Source organism: Chinchilla lanigera, unplaced genomic scaffold (genome assembly GCF_000276665.1).
Source record: "Chinchilla lanigera isolate Chin_1 unplaced genomic scaffold, ChiLan1.0 scaffold00110, whole genome shotgun sequence".
Classification (NCBI taxonomy): domain Eukaryota; kingdom Metazoa; phylum Chordata; class Mammalia; order Rodentia; family Chinchillidae; genus Chinchilla; species Chinchilla lanigera.
This window is the reverse complement of record NW_004955511.1, coordinates 4,902,056-4,924,908: the sequence shown is the minus strand read 5'-3', so window position 1 is coordinate 4,924,908 and position 22,853 is coordinate 4,902,056. Positions and strand designations below refer to the sequence as shown.

Sequence of the window (22,853 nt, the reverse complement as noted above, 5' to 3'; positions counted from 1 at the left end):
GCTACTGCATTTCCAGCACATTTCAAAATATGCAAACATCCACAAGAGAGACAAAAAGTCAGATGATACTACTGACATAAAAAGGGAACTACATATTCTAGTTTCTCAAAAATTCTTAGCACAGCCTCTAGGATTTAGAAAAAAAATCTTTGAAAAGGAGAATGCAGAATTAAACTGGAGTGTGTGGAGGTGACTGTGTTTGGATGCAGAACCTGAGAATTTTCCCTGGAGCTTGACTCTCATCAGCACATGGTGCAGACACTGCAGGCCTGAAGAAGGTAGGTGCAGCGCTGAACCCTCCTAGGCTTTGGTGCTGAAGGGTTTTCATTTATTCTTTCTACAGTGTATGAGAATGTAGTGAGAATAACTAAGGCCCCTTCCTATGGGACAGTTGGCATTCTGGGTTGGGGAGGGTCGGTGTATCCTTATCTGTACATTTAAGGCGGTGGTGGGGAACCTATGGTATGTGTGCCACAGCAGGCTCATTGTTATCACTGAAAACTCGAAAAGGTCCGCCATCACTGATTTAGGGCACTTGAGGACCAGGCTTGGCTATGGAGGACGGGAGCACGAAGTGTCTCTTGAGGACAGAGCTGTGTGCTGCGAAAGATTGTTTCAGTTACTTGACTTCTAATCCCATGGCTGTTGAATGAGTCTAAGCAGTAGTTTAATATTTCAGTAGCTATCTTATGTTAATTTTCATCCTTTCTGCTCTTTATTCTTTTCCTTTAACTTGCTATTTTTATAACTCAACATTCAGAAAATATCTGCCAGATGCACAGTTGGGTGAGGATGGTGTGGAGTAGAGACAGGCTCCATGTCTCATGCACTGAGATTGGTTGGTGGGGGTTAGATCGTGCCTTGACTTGTTCTGGACAGCATTTGGCACACTTTTGGTGCACCCAGGCCGTATCACTGCGAAGATTCCTAGCACTACGTAGATAGGAAGAAGCTCGGAGGAAATAAGGTAATCCTTCCTCAGGTGAGGGAAAAGAATAAGGAGAACAACTTACTCAAAAGCATGTATTAATAAATGAGCTGGGAGTAAAACCTAGACTTCCCAGTATTCTATCCTTTCATCTCCCAGCAAACTATCCAGGTCCAGACCTCCTTTGGGCCCAGACCTCTATTTCCATATATAACTTTGTCAAGGTGAGAAAGACCTTCTGACCACACTCTTCATTCTTTGTCTCTGCTGCCCTGTTAGGAGGATGTGACTACAAAAAGAAGGAAACGTGTTAGTAATGCTGCTGATCAAAAGGAATTGGGAACCAAAAAAGGAAGTGGTTCTCATATTTCACCATCTCAGCATCAAGGGAAATTAAAGACATCAAGAGATTCTTGGACATCATAGGGAGTGTGCCAAAAATATGTGTCAGATTCTTCCCTAATCTGGGAGGAGTGTCCCACCTGTTCATGCCATATTCTCTGAAATTTTGACTCAGGATAGTACTAGGGCTCAAGATAGTAAACAATATTTTCATCTCTGGGGAACTTATTTGCCTGGGGAAAAACAAATGGATTCCTTTGATGTGAAAGTAGATGCAGCTTTGTGAATTTATAGCCAGAGTTTTTTAGAAAGACATAGTATCAGCTTTGAGTGTCCAGGATCTGAGCTATGTTCAGAGAGATTTGGAAAGATCCTAAGAGCAACTTGAAAGGATTATTATGATGCTATGTCTGTCCTAAGGAAGCTGACCCTCTGGGAGCAAGGCACAAACCAGAAGAATCACCAGTGATGTTTGATATTACCATAACCCAGTTCATTGAATTCCCCTCAACAAAGTCAAAGACTTGAAAGAAAGTCACTGGAGCAAGGAACATATTATTAAGAGTCTGTCAGACCAAATGAGGTAGAGTTTATCACCAACAAAGACCACACTAGCAGTTGTAGGCATAGGATTGTAGAGGGATGTTGGATGAAGCATATCAGGTAGACAGGATGCAGTGCAGTAAAAAACCTGAGGTGGTCTGCTTTTCTGAGAAAAAGTAGGCTACTGTATATGTGAACCATCAGATGTTCTAGGTTCTACAAATCTTTTTTTTTTATTAGTACATGTTTGTGGTACATAATGAACACATTCATCACAGGGGATTTGTGAACGCATCTCAATTCTTTTTTAATCCCTTTCCTCGCCCCTCTATCCAACTCTTCTCCTGCTCCCCATTTACAAAACCTCCATTTCCATTTTTTCTTCAAGTCTTTTTTCGCTTTAAGTCCCCTTTCCATTCCTCCCCTCCCTTTCCTCCATCTCTTTTTCCCCTTCCCATTTAAATAGCTTCTTCCTACCTTCTAATATCTACCCTCTATTTTGCCCATTGTTTATACTTTTTGTTTCTCACGTGAGAAACAATGTGATATTTAACCTTGTGTGTCTGATTTAGTTGACTTGGATTTTAGTCTGGAGGTACATCCATTTACCTAAAAATGTCCCAGGTTTATCTTTTCTTTATCTTTATTGGTAGAGTGGTATTCCACTGTATAAAAATACCCTATTTTCTTTATCCATTCATCTGTTGATGGGCGTATGGGATGTTTCCAAGATGTAGCTATTATAAATTGCACTAGGCTCTTAAATCTTAAGAGATACTGATTAAAAAGCCCTATGACTTATATCTTTTTAGTTCTCTTATTCAGGAACACTGAGCTCTTTATTTAATCATAAGCCTGCAAAAAAATCATCTTTCATTAGAAGCCAGAGGGAGTTAAAATTTTAGCTTTCTCCAGGGCAGTGAGGAAGTTAGAGACAGGTGACACTTCTTGGAGAACAGTGTGCAGCCCTTTGAGTGGGTTTAGCCAGTGGTGTCAGGGGAAAAGGAGGGTGTATTTCTCAACCATGCAGTCTTCCAAGTTAATGTGTGTGTTGCCTCGATCAAAAGCAAGTAAGCCAAAATGTTTGTTTAGGTTTTTGTTTAGTTGCAATAAGGTAGAACCTACATTTTCTAAATCCTTGGTCTGAAGTTATGTGTGAGAAATCAAGACAGAAACATTTTTGAATAAAAGAGAATAAACTGAACTTCACATTCAATTAGGCAAAAGCAGTCATCTTCAGTTACCTTTCCGACATTCTTGGCTTCTATGACACACGAAGGAAACAGATTTCTTTGTCTCTTCCTCACCAGCAAAGGTGAAGCAATGTGAGCCATGGGCAGGTGTGACTGCAGAGGTCAGGACTATATGAGGCTGTCAGTGCACATGGAGATCAGGTACTGGGGCCGGTGTTCATTTTGTAGGCACTGTTGGATGCCAAGAAGAACACAATAAAATTCCTGCAAATGAATTTGACCCATGCTGAGGCCCTAGTGTAGAAGCAAAAATATTGCTCTGGCAAAACAAAAATAAGACACATAGAATTGGGGCTTCAAAAATAGACAGAAGAGAGACTCCAGACAAAGAGAACAGATGGTGGAAAACAATAATACTTTTTTGCTGTTGTTTTTTTGCCAAGAGTAGAGGTATGAAAGGAAGTGTGCTAAAAGGAGTGAGGCACAACTATTGTCACAATTTATCTGATCATCTCATCTTCACTGTGGAATGGATCACACACAAGGGGCCAGCCATGGGTACACAGGAAAGTGAAGAGATTATAAACAGAGGAAGACGACTTCAGTAGATAAGAGGGGGGAGATACAGACTTGAAAAAATGGCTGTGTAGCATCAGAAGAATGTGATCTATTGGACGGAGAGGACAGGCAGGAATGAATTTCTGATAAACCAGAAGGTTGGTAACATGGAGAACTGAGTTAATAGCTAGGCCTTCCCTGAAGACAGAGCACTGGGTGTTCCTGCACTCTCTAAAGGCTCTTCTAATCTTTGGCTTTGGCTACTCTCTCTCAGGGAACATTTTTCTACTCTCAGGGAACAGCATGTGACATGTGACTCACCTCACACCTTACTACCTGGGCTCTATTGTGTTCATGTTATCCCCTAGTTTTTGCAGACTGATCAGGCCTGATCAGAGCAGATGGTGAAGACTTAAATAAATGAGAAAAATGGAATGATTTCAGGGCTCCAGAAGGATCAAAAACTCTCTCACAGAATTCAAGATTCTCTGGGTTAAGACAAAGACCTGCTCTAAGCAGCCCATATTTATTATGTTTTTAAAGGAAGGAGGGGAATATTGAAGAAAATGCAGGAATCTTGGCAGAACTTGGGAATCCCTCTAAGGACTTCTCCAAATAAGACATTATGCTAATTTAGGAGAACTATGTCCTCTCCATCGCGGGAGTGAGATGCCTACACCTTCAGTCTTTATCCAGCTAACTGAGGTTGGAGACAGGTGTCCTTAGGATGGCCTTGTCTTGTCCTTTGAGGCACCAAGGCTTTACCCACCATTACAGGCTGCCATCTCCAGACAAGGGGCCTAGTTTTGGGCAGACTCACAAGGAAACATGGAAAGCCAATTTGTTAATGTAAATCCTTCTCGGATCCACTTTGTAGTCATCTCCATCAGGGCTCAGAGACAATCTCCTCATACATGTTTCCTTGGAGCTATTACTTGTCAGAAAGAAAGTTTGTAAATGCTGGACAGCATCTACTCAAGTCTGTCAGTGTTAGAAGTGAGAATCTCCACTCCCTTTTGCAACAAGTCACTAAGTGATCACAGTACGGGTGTCTCCTAGTGACTTTGAATGAAGCTCAGGAGGATGCTGCTCTCCTGTGCAAAACTCTACTAAAGAATGTTGATTAGATTTATGCACAAAGGGAAGGCCTCCTATTTCACGCTGCCTCTTCTCTCTAGAATCTATTCTATGTTCTGCTGAGAGCGTGCTAAAGTCTGTGGACTGCTTTGCACGCATGGACTCAACAGCATGTGATGTGTGACTCACCTCTCACACCTTACTGCCAGGACTGCAGGACTCAGATGGGGGCTCTTTGCCTGCCTCTGCATAGTTTTTATCCAACTTATCTTATGAGGGCAAGAAAAAGGGAAAAAACCTGGCTCTTCTTCAAGGCTTGGAGACAAAGTGCGAGATGGAAGACTCAGGCATGGACTTCATGGCACCATGAATAACACTGGCTGAGAAACCACCTGGGCTCCTCTCCTGGGCTCCTCTAACTTCTCCAAGTCAGGAGAAAGTTAGAGCAGGAGGAGGCCAAAATGAGGTCCCTCTTCAGGATGTCTTAATGGTGGATGTGTTAGAGGAAGATTCTGCTTTACACTTGAAGCTAACATACGGGTAGAGGTAGGATCAATAATATTAATAGTTAATAGGTGTTTGATATTTATCCTATGACATGCACTGCTTTCAATGTTTTACATGTGTCATCTCATCATTCAGTTTTGACCAGGTGTAGCCATATGATTTATATGTTAGAGCTACAGAAAAACTAAATAAAATAACTTGAGTAAAGAATGGTAGAGCCAGACTTTAAATCCAGGTGGTTAATTCCATAACCTCTTAGTTCAAGAAGACTCAACACTCGTCTGATGAACAAAAGAACTATTTTGTTTGCAAAATTATCAGTTTATCAATTGATGATCATTTGAGTAGTTCCCACCTTTTGGCTAAGATGCTAAGAAAATTCATGTACAAATTTCATGCTCATATTTTCTAATTTCTCTGGCCAATGTACCTGGGAGTTTAATTGCATGTGGTGGATCTCTCCTTGGCATTTTTGGAACTGTCTAAATGTTTTACAAACTTTTTGTACCAGGTCACAGTCTGAACATCTGTGTTTGAGGCTCCAAATTCTTGACCCTTCACCACATTAGAACCTTTTTTGTTTGCTTCTTCTGTTTTGGTAGATATAAGGAGTATCACATTGTGCTTTTGATGAGTGCTTCTGTAACTTAAAAATGATTGATGCATGTATCCACATATTTAGCCACCTGCATATTTGGGGGGATGCTTATTAAATTATTTTCCCATATCAACATTGAGTTATTTTTCTTTTTCATTGAGTGGTAAGAGTTTTTTAAATATTCTAGATATGAATATTTTAACAGATACAGGATGTCATGATTACTTTTCACATTGCTGAGACAAAATACCTGACATTCAAAAGTTAGAGGAGGAAAGATTTATTTAGCTCACAGCTTGCAGAAATTTCATTCCATAGCTGGCTCCATGACACGGAGGCACATGATAGAGGGGCTACAGCTAATGCTGGGGAAAGACAGCAAAAGCAGCAAGAGCTAAAATGGGGAGACAAACTCCTTCTACCCCTCCTAACTTATCCAGACTGCTGGGACTAGGATGGTGCCAATCCAGTCAGTGAACTGACCCAGAAATCACTCATCCTTAGTCCCAGAGTTGAACTACAACTCAGCCACAATCTCTAGATTCAGCTGCTTCTGAAAAAGCCCCATCTAAAAGAGCATGAGGTTTTTTGTTTTTGGTTTTTGGTTTTTTTTTTTGGGGGGGGGGACACATCCAAACACAAACCATAACACAGAATTTGCAAATATTTTCTCAGTATGTAGTTTTTCTTTTCACATTGTATGGTTCCCTTTGAAGTAAGAAATTTTCTTAAGTTTAATGAGATCTAATTTTTTTTTTTTTACTTTAATTACTTGAGCTCTTTTGTCATATGTAAGAGAGCATCGCTTAACTCAAGGGCATGATGACAAACACCAATTATTCTTGTAATTCTTTTACACTTTTAGCTCTTACATTTAGGTTTTTGTTCCACTAGAGTTAGTGTTCATTTTGGTCTTTCTATATTTAATTGATGACCTTTTTGTGTCTTGTGATGGGCTTTTACTTCAAGTCTCTTTTATCTGATAGAAGTATAGTGAACCCTGCATTCTTTCTGATAATAGCCTCTGTGTTTCTGTAAAAGTAAAGTGTTTCTCTTGTAGACAGACTACAGATGGATCATGGTATTTTATCTGTTCAGTAATTATCAGCCATGACTTGGTAATATTGGGTAGTACTAAGCTTTATTTGTTTTATGTATCATTTGCGTATCTGCTATAGTGTTTCACTTTATGCTTACTGTGATGTTTATATAATACATCTTATAATCAACCCCTTTACACTGATAGAAACTTAACTTTTTGCAATACAAAGAGTTTAAAATTTCTTGATCACTCCAATGACATATATTTTTGATTTCACAGTTTGCATATTTTTGTGTGTATTTCTTTATCTGGTCTGTAGCTTTAATAATTTTGGTTTTTCTCCGGTACTGGGAATCGAACTCACGACCTTGCACTTGCCAGGCAGGCGCTTTGCCGCTGAGCTAAATCCCCAGCCCCCCGCTTTAATAATTTTGATAGTTGAAATCTTTAACCTTCACACTAGTGGTATGAATGATTTACATAATAGAGTGTTGGTTTATTTTGAATTTAACTGTGTAGTTCATTCTACTAGATTTAACATCTTTGCATTTTCATGATAGTAACCATCATCTTTCAGTTACTCTTTCCAACTTTTTTTTTTGCTAGTATACATTTATGTATTTCTGTTATGGTTATTCTAGTGGTCATGAGTTCTTAAAGTTTCCAGTTTTTGCTTGCCTAGGAAAACCTTTATTTTCCCCTAAGTTCTGAAGTACAGATTTCATTGGTTGGAAGCTATTCTCTTTCTTGCAGCACTTTGAATTTATTCTCCCATGATCGCCTGACCTACATGGATTTATGTTGAAAAATCAACGGATAATCTAAAGAACAGTCCCTCATATTTGACACTTGTTTAGCCTTGCTGAATTTTGTGTTTTTCTCTCTGGCTGTGACTGCTAACAGTTGATGACATGGACTGTGGAGGGCCACTTCTGCTTGGACCTCACCGGAACACTTTTGGGCTTCATGGACCTGGATGTCCACATCTCTCCTAGTATTTGGAAAGTTCTCACAATTATCTCATCGATTAAATGTTCTACTCCTCTTTGTGTCTCTTCTGTTAGTGCTGCTATTTGCAGTCAGTTGGGTCTTTTGCTCCATTCAGGTGAAAATCATGAATTATCACAGTGCAGCTCTGCTGCAGTTCTGATGTCACCAGACAGTGCTGAATGCCTTGAAAAGTTGATAGAGCTTGCTGCTGGTCATTACCACTGCCGGCCACTGCTGGTGGCCACCAACTTGTGCTGTGTGCTTGTTTCTGCTGTAGATCTTCTTTGAGTGCAGGTCTCTGCAGCTCATCATTACTAACACCCCCTGGTGTTTACTGTCATTTCTTTTGAGATGACTTCTCTGTCCACACTACTCAGGATAAGAATGCAAGGCAAAATTGTAGGATCTTGGGAGCCTACACTCCCCAAGAAATGAATAAAGAGTGAGTTTACAAGACCATTGAAGCAAGCCTTCATTTTAACAGAGTCTGTGGTGCAGCACAGCCATTTCTTGAATTTCTTTGTATTTGGATGAGGCTTTGCTGAATTACTGTGCTCCTGTGGCATTGTGAGGTTTCCTTGTTTTTTTGTGTGTTTATGTATATTTTCTGTTGTCCCTGGATTCTCTTCCCCACAGTGTGAACTTTTAGCTGACATCTTGTCTGGTGTGTCCCACAAGCAGCCACAGTAGTGTGTGAGCTAGGGCATACACATTCACAGAGTTGGGCTCAGTGGTTTGCAAAACTACTGTGTCATCTGGGACTTTAGCACTGCTTTCTCATGAAGGCAAAAGAGGATACAGATTTCCCACAGCTCTGTGGTCTATGCTGTGAGGCACACCCCAGAGGCTTGGGCAACCTAGGAAGATGTGGAAATGAGAATCTCCCATTGTGGAGACCTGTGCAGAAGCTCAGCCTGACTCTGGGAAAGACGCAGCACTGTAAAGGCTCAAGACCTTGTGTCACTTTCCACATTCAGGTTTTCTCAAGGAAGCCACATGGGAAGACTGCAACATGGGTCTCAGGCCACAGAGTAATGACCCTGAAAGATGAAAGTTGGGGCACGACTCTACCATCACCGGTGAGGTCAAGTACAATGCAGAAAACACCCAGGAACAGCAAGTCCCTGCTGTGACTGGGGCCCCATGGAGCCTCACAGTAAAGTCTCCACTGAGGAATGCCAGAAACCTGGGATGCTCAAGGTCTGAGGGACTGGCACAGTTCCAGGAGGTAGTGCACATGGCTTTCAGAAGATAGGGTGGGGTGTGACAGCTCCACAGCTCTCATTCATTGGGGCACAGGTCACCATGTCACCTTTACCTCAGAAGTCTCCATGGGGCTTTCTTTGCCCATGAAATGTGCAGCCACTTCAGCCTATGTGGAGGGAGCAGGAAGGCTCTGGTCAGCGATGAGTCTAGGTCTCTGCACAGCAGGGCACGGGTTCACCTTGAGTATCAGATGAGGTGCTGTACCTGCTTTGGCTGGCCACATTTCTGTGTCCCATTGAGGAAGGGTTAGTTCATATCTGTGTCCTCAGGATCAGGTTGCTGCAGTACATGGGCTGGGGAGACAGAGCAGTTACAGGGTACATACAACCCAGCCGTGTTTATAGCTACAGCCTTCTCTTGTATGGTGCACAGGAGGGGATTGCTGCAGTGGTCAGAGCCCTCAGGCACCCAAGAGTGCTGTGGTCAGCTGCCCATGAAGCAAAGTTGCACTTTTAGTCATTTGGTTCCAAGAAATGGAAGCTCAGGAGGAATATTTTTAAATTTTTGTGAAACCAATAAAAATGCACACATGTAGACATGAGGTATACATAGACCTCAAAGAAGCACAAAGAGTATCAGAATCAACTGTTTGTTTAAGAGTCTGAAGATTCACTTCTGTCAACAGTTATGGAAATTGGCCTTAAGCATCTTAATGTGGATTCCAATGAGAACATAAAGAGTTTATGTACCTTAAACCTACTCATAGACACCCAGTAGGAGACAGTATATTCGCTGGAGGAAAACATTTCAGAGTATGAATGGGCTGCTTGCAGACTCAAACCAGTGTTATGTATCTCACTGTGCACTGCTCTCCAGGATTTAAAGCACTGTAAGCCAAGAAAGATTTAAATTTGTGGTGGCGAGCATGTGATTGAGAGCCACAAATTCCATCTTAAAAATGCTGTTTATAAGACAGAATTCCAGGTTTTTATAAATCACATTGAATATAGAGATGGACCAGGGAAGGGTTCCAGCTCTGAGAATGTCCCTGTGCTCTGAACAGGAAATGGGGCCATTAAATGCCATACAACTCGTTTTAGTGGAGATCAGTTATTTTCAGTGGGAAAAGAAGCTCTAATGGGGAGAGAGTCAAAATATGAACAGCTTGGACTGTGGGACTTGAAGTTTTTGTATTGGCTCAGCCCATACTATTTAACTCATTCTTATACGAATTTCCCTCTCTTCACCACCTTCTATCATTCTGATATCACATAGTTCTGTGTTAATATACTGCTTTTTTTTTACTTTTCTGCCCTCAGATAGATACCGTAGTGTACAAAAGGAGCGTCCTTTAGAATTTGCCCTTCGGGTGGAACTCGTCTCAAAGAGTCATGTTTTTCTCTTGTCGTTCCCAGGACCTCATCCTAAGTTGTCTTCCAGCATTTTCTCTGGTGCTGCGGTGACCGTGCAAGGGATGGAGCGGACCACAGTGGAAGTCGGACCTGCTGCGCCGCAGCTGGGGAAGCCTGCAGCTCTGCAGTCCTATCTGTGGGACGAGATGAAAGAGAAGTTCTTGAAGGGGCAGCCGAAGGTCCTTGGTGTAAGTGGGCTGCGGATCTGAGAGGACAACGGTGCTGTAGTAATTCATGCCCGATCAACCTAATGGCAACCACTCTGTCCTACTGGGCTCGAAGTACAGCAACCTGTCCTAGTAGCATCAGTGTTTGACTTTCAGGCTATATCATTGGCAAGTGACACTATGTTCATTCAGCCACATCGTGGTTCCATTTAGTTGTATTTTATATATACTGATTTCAGATTCATTCTAGGTTGTGTTTCATCCAGCAGAATTATATTTAACCTCACTATGGAAGAGCAGCAGTGGCTGGTGTCTCCCCACTGGCCTACCTCTTTGCCAAAGACCTGTGCAATTCCTGTATCTCTCTGGTGCCATTTCTTAACCTACTGTCAGAGGAGGAAGCACCTTCTTTCTTCTAAATAGTTCCTTCTAGACTGTCACACAGCGTGACTGATAGAAAGGACATCTAATGGAAAGGTTTACCTTCAGCCTAAAGTTTAATCCACTGAGCACAAATCATTATGGACATTCCAAATTCTTTTTTTCCCCATTATCTCTTATTTTTGGTAAATTTTGGAAGCCTTGTTTTCATGAGGTATATTATTTATGTCGTTGTACACTAGGTTTAATTTTTAATATATTGATAAGTAGTTTTAAATAGTCTTTACTTTCTAGAGATGCTTTAGCTTTACAACAAAACTGAGAGGAAGGACAGGTTGTTCCACGTACCTCTTCACCCACTGGTGTATGGCACCCCTGTTGTCAATCACTCCCACATAAAAGTGGATGTGTTACAGTCTACAAACCCCCAGGGATCCATCAGTATCACCCACAGTCTATGCACATGAAAGTTCACTCTAGGAGTTCTATAGTCCATAATTTTGGAAAAATACAAATGTATATACTCACTATTATAGTAGCAGGCAGAGCAATTTCACTGTCCTAAAAATGTTCTGTGCTTTGCCTAATTATTCTTCAACTCTCTCTAGCTAATCACAAATGCTGTTATTTTTACATCTCTCTAGATTGCTTATTCCAATCAAACAGTTGGAGTGACACAGTACTTAGCCTCTTTAGATATATTTCTTTCACTCCACACATATTAAATTTTACCCATGATTTTCATGACCTGATATCTCATTTAGCTTTAACAAAAACTCCATTGTCTGAAAGTACTACAGTTTATTTATCTATTTACCTATGGAAGGGCATTTGGGCTGCTTCTAAACTTTGACAATTGTACATACAATTTCCTTAATATTTATGTGTGTGTTTAGCATGTGCATAATTTTTTCATCTTATTTGAATCAGCAGGAGAGGTAGATCATGTTTTAGTCCATTTTGTATTGATACAACTAAATATGTGAGGTTTCATAGCATGTTACACTCAGTGTATAGAGAAAGCGCTGATAATTCTGGTGCCTGGGAAGTCCCAAGATCGTAGGGCTGGCCACCAGGGACAGTCTCCTTTCCTACCTCCCCACATTTAGAGAAGTAGAAAGGACAATGTCATGTGCAGACCAGGCCATGAAGAAGGGATCACGTGTGTGTAACAACCTATTCTTTGAGAATAGACACACTTATCGAAACCAGCTTGATTCCCTTCTAAATAAGCGGCCCACATAACTGTATTGCATTTCACGGATCCCACTTTTCAGAGGTTCCACAGTCCCAACACTATACACTGGGAGCCAAGCTTGCCCAGCACCTGAAACTTTGGGGAACAAACAGATCAAAACCGTAGCACCTGGGAAGAGAGTGTTCAGTTGTGTAAGAATCTGCTACCATGTCTCCCCATCTTAGCTTTTCAAAACAGCGGTGAGCGACGGTTCTTATTTCTCCACATCCTCGGCAGCATTTGCCAACCTAACAGGCGTTCAGAGGTGTCTCCGTGTGCTTCTCATGTGCATGCCAAGGTGACCTCCGGCCTGGAGCACCTTTTCATAGTCTTCTTTCCCATCACTGTCAAGGCCTTTGTCTCGTTTTTAACAAGGATTTTTAATTTATGAGTTTTAAGATTTCAGTAAATGGTTTTTAATTACATTCCTTTGTCATGTACATGCCCTGAGACTATCTTCTCCAGATGGTAGCTTAACTTTGGGCTTTATTACCATGTATTTGCAGAGTGAATCAATTAATTTTAAGGAAATTAATTTTACCTATTCTCTGATTATGGATCATGCCATTGATATTGTACTAAAAATGATATCACCAAATCCAAAGTTGTATAGATATTCAACTATGTTTTTTTAATGAACTTTATATGTAGTTTTGATTATGTGTGTGATTTATTTTGAGATAGTTATTACAATGGATGAAATGTCTGTGGTCAAATTCAGCTTTTGCCTGTGGGTGTCCACCTTCTCCAACATGATCTTTTCTTTTTCTTTTTTGTTTTTTTTGGTTTTTCTCTGGTACCAGGAACCGAACTCACGACCTTGAGCTTGCCAGGCAGGCGCTTTGCCGCTGAGCTAAATCCCCAGCCCCATGATCTTTTCTTGATTGTATTGCCTTCTCCTCTGCCAAAAATCAGTCGACTATGATCATATGTCTATTTATGAGATTTCTATTTTGTTTCATTGATCTATTTCTCCATTTTTGCCAAAACCATAATTCTGGATTCTTTAGTTTTATTCTACACTCTAAAGTCCAATTCTGTCAGTTTTCCAACTTTTTTTCTTCAACATTGTACTTGTTATTCTGAAATTTTTGTCTCTCCATATAATTATTCAAGTCAGTATTTGATACCCATAAAATATGTTTCTAGGATTTTGACAGATTTCAGACAATATAGATATGTTGGGATGAACTGAAGTCTTTAGTATATTAAGCTTTCCTAGACAAGAATATGGACTGGAATCTCTCTACTTTTATTTAGATCCTAGATTTATCTCATCCGAGTTTTATAGTTTTCATTATAGTTTTGTAAGCATTTTGTTAGGTTTATAATAAACAAACACAAAATATCACTACCTAAGTACATCATTCTCAGGGTTACAAATTTAAATAGTGTTGCATTTTTAATTTCAATTTTCACTATTTCAAGAACTGGGTGACTCTTGTGCATTAAGCTTGTACCCTGCAACCAAGAGACACTCACATCAGGTGCAGGATTTTATAAACAATTTCCCCTTCATACATTCTACATGATGAACATGTTTTCTATAAAGAAGCATAGAGTTTTTTTTCTTCTTACCAATATGTACACTTCTTATTTCCTGTTCTTTTCTGATGGGTTTAGCTAGGACTTCCAAGGAATACAAAGAGGAGTGATGATGGGGCACACAGGTGCCCTGTTGCTTATGTTGATGGGAAATGTCATGATTTCTTACTGTTGGCTATAATGGTAGGTATGGGTTTTTGTAGATTTCCTTTATTAAATTGAGAAAGTCCTTAATATTTTTAGTTCAGCTGAATTTCTTTTATAATGGATGAGTGGTTTTGTTTTGCCATCTATTGATATGATCATATGATTTTTTTCAAGCTATTGATTAGATGGATTAAATTAATTGATCTTGAAGTGACACTCTATTCTTGCATATCTTAGATAAATACCATTTATTCACAGTTCTTTGTTCTTTTTATAAATTTTTATATTAAATTTGTTGAGGATTATAGCATCTATGTTCACAAGAGATGTTGATTGGTGGTTTTCTTTTCTGTAATGTTCAACTGGTTTTTGTTACTTGGGTATTTCTAACCTCATTGAATGAATTAAGATGTATTTTGAACTACATTATAGAGATTTGTTATAATTTATTCTTTATGCATTTGGTAAAATTTACTCCTGGAAGTGTTCTGTGGCTGGTGTTTTTTTTTGCATCATTACTAAATATTCATAAATTTTCCTTAATAACATGCCACTGTATAGATTCATTTTTATTTATTATAGGTTTTTGTGCAGCTGGTCTTCAAGGAGTTGTCTCTTTCATACTGGTTATCAAATTTGTGTGCACAATTTCTCATATTATTCTTTTATTCACCTTTTGATGTACCATGTTCTGTAATATGTCATAGGTGCTGTATGTATCAATGGCTCCAGTTTCATTCTGATATTATTAACTCATATTCTGTCTTGCTCAACCTGACTAGATAGTTACTGACTTAGTTTATCTTCAGATGTTTCCTTAAATGTTGTTACTTTTGTCTGTTGGCTTCCTTTTTTCAATTTTATTAATTTCTATTCAAGGTTTGATTTTTCTTCTGTTTTATTTGGATGTAATTACTCTGCCATTTCTAGTTTCTGGGATGAAAGCTTAGGTAATGAATTTTAAATCTTACACTCTCTATCATATGCATCTTATGCTGTGAATTTCCCTCTCAGCATTCCTCTATGTCTCACTAGTTTTGATAATTCATTTTTATTCTCTTTGGGTCCTTTTCAATGCTCAATTTTAAATTCACTGTACTGTCAATCTTGAGGACCAAGGTCCCAAGACAATGTCACAATTTCTTCTTTGTTCTGTTTTCTTGCCCCTATATCTACTGTTCTTTCCTATGTTAATTCTACTCACTAGAATAATTGCTTCCTAATTTATTGGTCACCGTAGTCTGAGTATGTAATAAGGAAGAGCAACAGATGAAGTACAAATAGTATTATGGTTATCACAGGAGCACCTTTGGGCCAATTTTAACAAACTCCTTTTAACCTTAAAATTACTGGGACAATGATAAATATTTAGAGGGATAATTTGAGACAGTTGGCATATCCATAATGCTTTATGTAAAAAAGTGACAAGAGAAAATCTAAAGGTCAACAGATTGCAATAAAAGATGGAGAATACTTGTGTGGTTGGATAGGAGGGAGCATGAACACCACTTTGAGCAAAATAATCTGTTTTCATTTCTTTGTCCTTTCAGGTTATGCAGGTTATGACTGGCTTGATGATCCTCAGCATAGGAATAATAATGATGAGTAGCACACTGCCTGGTTATGGACGACACCCCCTGTCAGTGTACATTGGGTACTCAGTTTGGGGATCGGTGATGGTGAGTGACACTGTAGACAACGCAGCATACTTCCGACTATCTTCAGATTTGCATGAGAAACTTTCCGAACTATACCATAGATACTACAACTTTGAGACAAGTATTTTTAACCTTCCTTTGTCTCACTTTCTTATTTAACAGAAATAACATAAATTTATGGAAATTAGATGTCAATTATTTCATATCTACCAATGAAGATATATTACAGCAGAGTGTAGCTGTAGACATAAAGCAGAATGACTTAAACATTGATAGTATGTACTCTTCCAACAAGGGGCCCAGGGACAAGTCATCTGCAGACTTGGTGAGTTCAATGAGGACCTCAGGGAACACGGGTAGCAGAGCACAACCGTTTTGCTGACACACATCTTTGCTCATTGGTATTGTACATATACAGCCTCAAACCAAGGGCAAGCAAAGGCGCCTACCTTGTTACTATGAACTTTCACTAACACAGTTCACTTCTGTAGCTGGGAAGGTTTCACACTGCTTTGAAGATCACAGTATACTGTAGGAAATGAGGGTGTTAATAATTTATCAACCCTGCCAATGGTTATCTTAGAAAACAGAATTGCTTTTACAACAACTTTGTTTCAGAAGTATACTAAAAATAAATTTAATTAAAATTTAATAAGGTAACTGTTTAAGAAAGTTTAAAACTCTTTGCTCAAGTTGAAACACAAGAGAGTTTTCCTGGACATTAGAGGATACATTGAATATAGTATATCGTGTTTTAGCTACTGAGCTGAGGAATACTTAATTAGTTTGTAAAATGTGTGTATGTCAGGATCAGGAAAACTATCCTACTGCTTTATGGTGTTCTTTTCTCTACAAAGTTGAAAATAAGGAAGATTAGAGTTTTATGATAGGCCTTGCTTTTGACTTCCCTTTTCAGACTATAAAAGTTTAAGATTTGCAGAAGAGGAAACTCTTGTCTATATGTGGAAGCTGCAATATGTGTTTTGTATCTAATAACAATACAAAAAAATCAGTTTATATTAAATTTTCACTATGATACAGGCACCCTATTAAGTGTTCTATGTACCTAAATCCATTTCAACCAAACCTCCAAATCTTCTAAGGGAAGATTTGTTATCATAATTATTGTATGAGAGAGGAAATTAGGAGTTAGAAGAGTTATTAACCTGTCCAACTCTATTAGGTTCAGGAATCAGGACTCAAAACAATTAGTCTGTTTCCAAAACTGCATACAACTCACCAGTCCAGATTTCAACTTCCACTCTCATATCCCTCCTAAGACCATGTTGGAAACCCTCTTACATAAATTCTGACTGCTTTGCATGTTGAGTGGATCAACAGGAAGGTCAGCAGCTACATTTTCACAAGTAAGCTGCCACTCAAGGTGTGGCAGGCACTTCTCGCTTCAGCTTCTGATTATTTGGAGCAAACGCTTCAACGGCACCTTCTCTCATCTTTTTAATTGTATTCCCAAGCCTTTCCCGCACAGTGTCCCCTTTTGTTCCTTCCCACAGTGCATGTACAGATAGTGAGAACCAACTGCAAATGTCTGTTTGGGCTCTTCTGTCTCCAGCCCCATTATGTGTCTTTTATGACAGTCTCACAAAACTATTGCCACATTGTTCTCTTTTTTCAAGTTTTTTTATGTGTACTTTTGGATGTTACAAAGTTTTATTCATGAAAACTTCACACTCATTGCTTAATTTTTCCTCTGATATTTTTGGGTAATTTTGTTAGTATGATAAAAGAGGTTGCATTAATATACAATTTTTAACATGCAATATCACCAGTCTGGGGACTTTACCACACGCACTTTTGGAAATACTTACAACCCAACTCATAGCACTATCTGAAAGAAAATGTCATATGCTCATGATTTATTTCAGATAAAAGGATGGGTAGTATTTGTTTTTCAATGTGATTTTCATGAAATCATTTTGTTTTGCTATTTAAACATTCATGAAAAAGTATCTTAATCAAACTATTTCATTAGTTCATTCACTTTGGAATTAATTTATAATTTTGAAATGTCTAAAGTCAAGTGTGGAATACTAACTCAGAAACTTAAAAAGTTGAATATGTAAGGCAGAGAATTGAACAGAATCAACACTAAGCATTTTAGAAAATGGAAAGCTGTTCCCCAGCTCACAGAGTCAAATAAGCTAGTATAGGGGCTGGGAAGATAGCTCAGCAGCATAAGCACTTGCCTGGCAAGTGCAAGGTCCTGAGTTCAATTCCCGGTATCAAAAAACAAAACAAAACAAAACAAAACAAAACAAAACAAAACAAAACAAAACAAGAAAACCAAATAAGCTAGTGTATTCTGATCATCATAAAAGGAGGAATCTAAATTTTTCTTTGCCATTATTTTATTTGGGTCTTTTAGTAGCTATTTTAAATGACAATAGTACTTGAATGCTTTTATTTTTATTTGATGATCATATCAATGTGGAGGAGCATCATTTTAGTATTCCTTTCAGGAATTTGGATGCTATATTTCTCTGGGTTTTTAACAATTTTAAGACTATTACTGTTAGTTATATTTTGAAAAACTTGATAAATTCTCCCATGGATCTACCTCATAGAATTCTTGTGTCTTTCATGGGAAGAATGAAACCGTAATCAGCAAATTTTGGTGTTTCTGTTAAACTATTTCTCTGTTTAACATGTTTGCAGAGTTTAGGAGTAAGTTTTAATAAATTATAATTGTAATAACTATTTAAAGTTTTTACCTGACTTTTTGCCCCATTTCTAGTTTATTATTTCAGGGTCTTTCTCAATTGCAGCAGCAAGAAGAACTACAAAAGGTCTTGTGAGTTCTATTTTATTTTATTTTGGTATCAAAAGGGGAATGATCTAGTCAAATATTCCTTCTGGCTGGGTATAAAATGGAAAATGTTTCTTTAAAAAATCATAAGCTTTACCTTGAAGGATTGTTCAATAATTACACTCAAATACTTGGATAATCCCTGTTAATCACTTGGTACTGAACATTTTGGCAAGACTGTGGCTGAGAGAGTTTGCACGGAAATGCCAATGTTCTGGAGGAGGAAAGAAAAGCGGAGTCAGCCAGAGTAGCCTTGAACTTGAGATCAAGCCCAGGACAGAGGCACCAAGTAAAGTTCATTGATTAAAATGCTATTGAAACTGCATCTTGAAAGAGTTTTCAGTTTTCCAATGCACTTTTACTCAAGAAAAAACAAATTTAAATTATTACCCTGATGCCAGTGTGTCTTTCACACAGCTAGTTTAAGACAATATGTCTATATCTACCTATATCTATATGATCTATATGTATACCTATATCATCTATCTATCTCTCTCTATATATCTATATGATAGTAGGTAGATAGATAGATAGATAGACGATAGATTCCTTGCTGAAAATGCAAGCATAATATCCTGCAGCGTTATCAATATGGGCTTTCCAAAATCTGGCTAACACCTGCCTCTAGCGTTTCCTCTAGCTACAACCATGAAAATGTATCTCATGCAGCATTCATGCCAAACTTCTCACACTTTCTTGAGAAATTTTAATTCTAATAAAAAGCTTATTCCACATAAAAAGAGAGTGGACAGAAGAAAGGACACAGTGTGAGATGTAACATGCGAAAGGTAGAGAGCCCCGAGGAACAGGCACCATTTAGAAAGGGCTGAGTGCTCAGGCCCTGCAGCAGAGCAGAGCAGGAAGTGTGAAGACAGGGTGGTGCAGCTGAGGTGTAGGTTTAGAAATCCCTGCTAGGAGACTGGGGTTGGTCTGCGGTGGTCACAGACCTCATCTGACAGAGTTAAACTAGGAAATCACAAGGCCATGGCTTTGTCTTGGTAAGAGATTAATCATCTCAAATTTAAGGAGAGAGATAATTTGGGTTTTTGTTTGTTTGGTTGGCTGGTTGGTTTTTGTCTTTTTGAGACAAGGTCTCACTATGCAGTTCAGGCTGGCCTTGACCTCACTTTGTAGCCCAGGCTGGTCTTGAACTCTCAATGATCCTCCTGGTTCAACCTCCCGAGTGCTGGGATTATAGGCATGCACTACCACTCCTGGTGCAAGAGAGATAATTTTGAAGACTACTGAAATACTGAAGATAGTGTAAAATGTGTTAGAAAAGAAATGGGGGGCTTCACATGAATAACAGAGACGTGTCTGAATATGCTGCTGGATTATTTAACTGACTTTTATTCCTTTGCAGGTCCGAGCCAGTCTAGGCTTGAACTCCACTAGCTCTGTGTTTTCTGGAACAGGAATGATAATCACTATGATCAGCCTGGGAATAAGTTCACCCTATCCCTTTAACTGCTACTATAATTCATCTGAAAGCTGTCCAATGACAATAGCTATTTTAATAGTGAGTGCCTCCTCTTCTCATGAAATACTAATGCAATAGCAAGAGTGCAGAGTGCCGGTTCTGGCAGAATCAACCATCAACATTGGCTAATGCTGGATCTTTTGGGGGAAAGAGGAACACGTCGAGAAATAGAGTAGACTTTTGTGTAAGAGCCATGCTCATGTCGCCTGTCTTTGTCCTCTAAAAGTGAGGGGCCAAGTGAGAAGAAAGCACAGAACGATAGAACATATTCTCTGTAGCAGTCATTGTGCATGGCACTTTGGCACCATTTTTTACTATTTAATTACAATACATTGTTCCAGGGGCCGGGGATTTAGCTCAGCGGCACAGCGCCTGCCTGGCAAGTGCAAGGTCGTGTGTTCGATTTCTGGTACCTGAACAAAAACAAAAAAACAAAACAAAACAAAAAAACGCAGTACATTGATCCATATATGCTGTCATCCCATCTAAAGTGGAAGGTAATGCTAGTTCCCGAATACCCGCAGGGCTTCCTGCTGCAGTCCAGCGGGGTTATATGGCTTATCAATGATAAAGGGAAATTGTCTTGAATGCTATGCTACATGTGGCGAGTAGCGCAGAGTTCCACTGGACATCTCTGGGTGTTCTTGCGTGTTTACTACTTTTATGTTCAACATTCAGCACCTGGAAGGTTCTCAAGCTTCTATATACATTTTATCATTTCTTTTTGCATCATTTGCCCTTATCTAGATGATTTCCTCATTGTTTTATCCTCCAAATTACCACTTACACAAGCTCTTGTGAATAGTAAAAGTTCTTGGCGTTTCTGTCCTGGGGTGAGTGCAGGGAGAGGAGGTATTTCTGCACACTGCAGGTATTCACGCATGCTGTGACATCCTCACTACTGAAATGTTGACTGGCTGTTACTAACACTTCATGCTTCCTATTATCTTCCATCCATGTGCACTTCCAGAGTCAGCTTGCCGGTTAGTTGCATCTGTCATCTTCTCTCATCTAAATGCGGAAACTCACCATTTTCAATGACATATTCTGCAGGATCAAGTGTAGCTCTTCTAGTTTATCTCTTATTAATCCTGTAAGACTTTTGTGTAAGGGCCATGCTTATATTGGATCAGATCTTGATCCCTGTTTGCGCACACCAAAATACACAGTGCAAAAAGTCCTCACCAGCTACTTTCCTGATAAAGGCTTAATATCAACAATTATAAAAAATATTTAGAAACTTAACACCAAAAAATTGTATAACCTAATAAATAAATGACAAGCAGATACTTCTCAGAATAAGATGACAAAAATGACCAAAACTAAAGTGACCACTGACTCAGTATAGCATGAGGTATAACCACAAAGGAAATAAAATCAGCATATTATAGGGGTATCTGCACATCCATGTTTCTTGTGGTGCAGTTCTCAGTATCCATGACATGGAAACACTCCAGGTGCCCACCAATAGATACATGGACAAATACGGCATGTGCAAATGGTGGAGAAGAAAAAAATCATGTCTTTTCAGGAAAATGGATGAAACTGGAGATCACCATGTTAAATGAAATAAACCAGATGCATACACTCATCCCACTCCAGCCACTTTCTGAAGCAATTCTGGAACTCTTCCTCCGTGTCCTTAGGTGCACTGTTGTGGCTGCCTTGATGTCCCGAGTTCATTCAAAATGTTTACTTTTCATAATCACTTTGACTCTGGGAAGGACTCAGAAGTCACACAGTGCCAGACGCAGTGAACAAGGTGGATGAGGACACAGCGTCCTGTTCTCGTTAGGCTGCCTTTCTGTTCAGTGACCCTGAGCAGCAACACTCTCTGTATTTTTGATCCCACCCAATGAGACACTCAGCAAAGAGGACTCCTAGAACTGCTTCAGAAAGTGACAAGGACAATGGGATAAGTGTGTTTGAAGTGAGTGGCATATTTTTATGGGATGACTAGCAGTGTGTCTTCTACTGTAATAGTTTTTAATTTAAAAATTAACAGTATATTTTAATAGAACCTCATATATCAAACAAGGTTAGAAAATATGACTCCTTTGTAGAAAAAAGAATCATTAGACCTAACCATATAAATTTCCAGCTGTCTGCTAGCTCTCCCTGTAAGAGAAAGATAGCAGTATCATAAGGCTCAAAACAATGTATTCTGTATGATATATGTATGTGTGTAACCTCATAAATAGCTCCTATATATTACAATATTTTGATATTTATATGGCCTTTATGGCTGCTCTCTTATAAGGACAGACAGAAAATTATATTCATGTAATTTGCAAATGGATGATGACATTGGGGGAGGGTGTGGGACTGACATGGAGTTTCAGCTGCATAATAGAGGTAGTGATACACATAGAGATAGAGATGATAGAGATATAGATGTAGGTATTTGCCAGATTTTTGGAAGTCTAGCCTGTCATTGTTTTTGTAAGTAAAATCAAACAGAACTCTAATTAAGTCCATTGGATGACCTTCTGTGTGAGGTTGTTTTTATGTTCCAGTGGTAGAAGTGAGTCTCAGCAACAAAGAACATTAAGACTGGCACCCCTAAAATATACACTATCTGGCCTCATAGTTTTCTAACTCCTAGTCTCCTCTTCTAGAAGACAAGGTCCTTGGGGACAGGGAATTGCCTGTTTTATTTGCTGCTCTCCATATCTAAACCTACATCCATGCCTGGCATACAGAGGCTACTGAGTCCACTGGAGGCAAGAGTGAATAAAGAAGCAGTGCATGAAGATGTCCTTAGGGTCCACTGAGCCTGTGTCTCTCAGGGACTAGCTCATGGCCATGGGTTCTTCCACAGTAAATGACAATCCCTAAGCATGGAGAAGAAAATAAGAACATTTAAGCCAAAGAATCTCAGATCCATTCAGGGTAAAATGTTAGGAAAAGTCATACTGCCTGACATTCCTTGAGTTTGAGCCCACAGTTTTTTTTTTTTTTTTTTTTACCGAACTCACGACCTTTTTATCTTATAGCTAATAAGGGATCAGACAA

The 22,853-nt window shown here is 39.1% G+C and overlaps 1 protein-coding gene across 1 annotated transcript in view; it reads left to right on the top strand.

Moving 5' to 3' along the window:
* The first annotated feature begins 81 nt into the window (after positions 1-81).
* Positions 82-22,853, top strand: part of LOC102019830 (membrane-spanning 4-domains subfamily A member 4A-like) — a 25,080-nt gene continuing 2,308 nt past the window's right edge. The window contains exons 1-5 of the mRNA XM_005408080.2: positions 82-278; positions 10,400-10,584; positions 15,424-15,552; positions 18,287-18,343; positions 19,722-19,877. Coding sequence (XP_005408137.1) covers positions 10,459-10,584; positions 15,424-15,552; positions 18,287-18,343; positions 19,722-19,877 — 468 coding nt within the window. The 5' untranslated portion in view covers positions 82-278; positions 10,400-10,458. The remainder of the gene's footprint in view (positions 279-10,399; positions 10,585-15,423; positions 15,553-18,286; positions 18,344-19,721; positions 19,878-22,853) is intronic.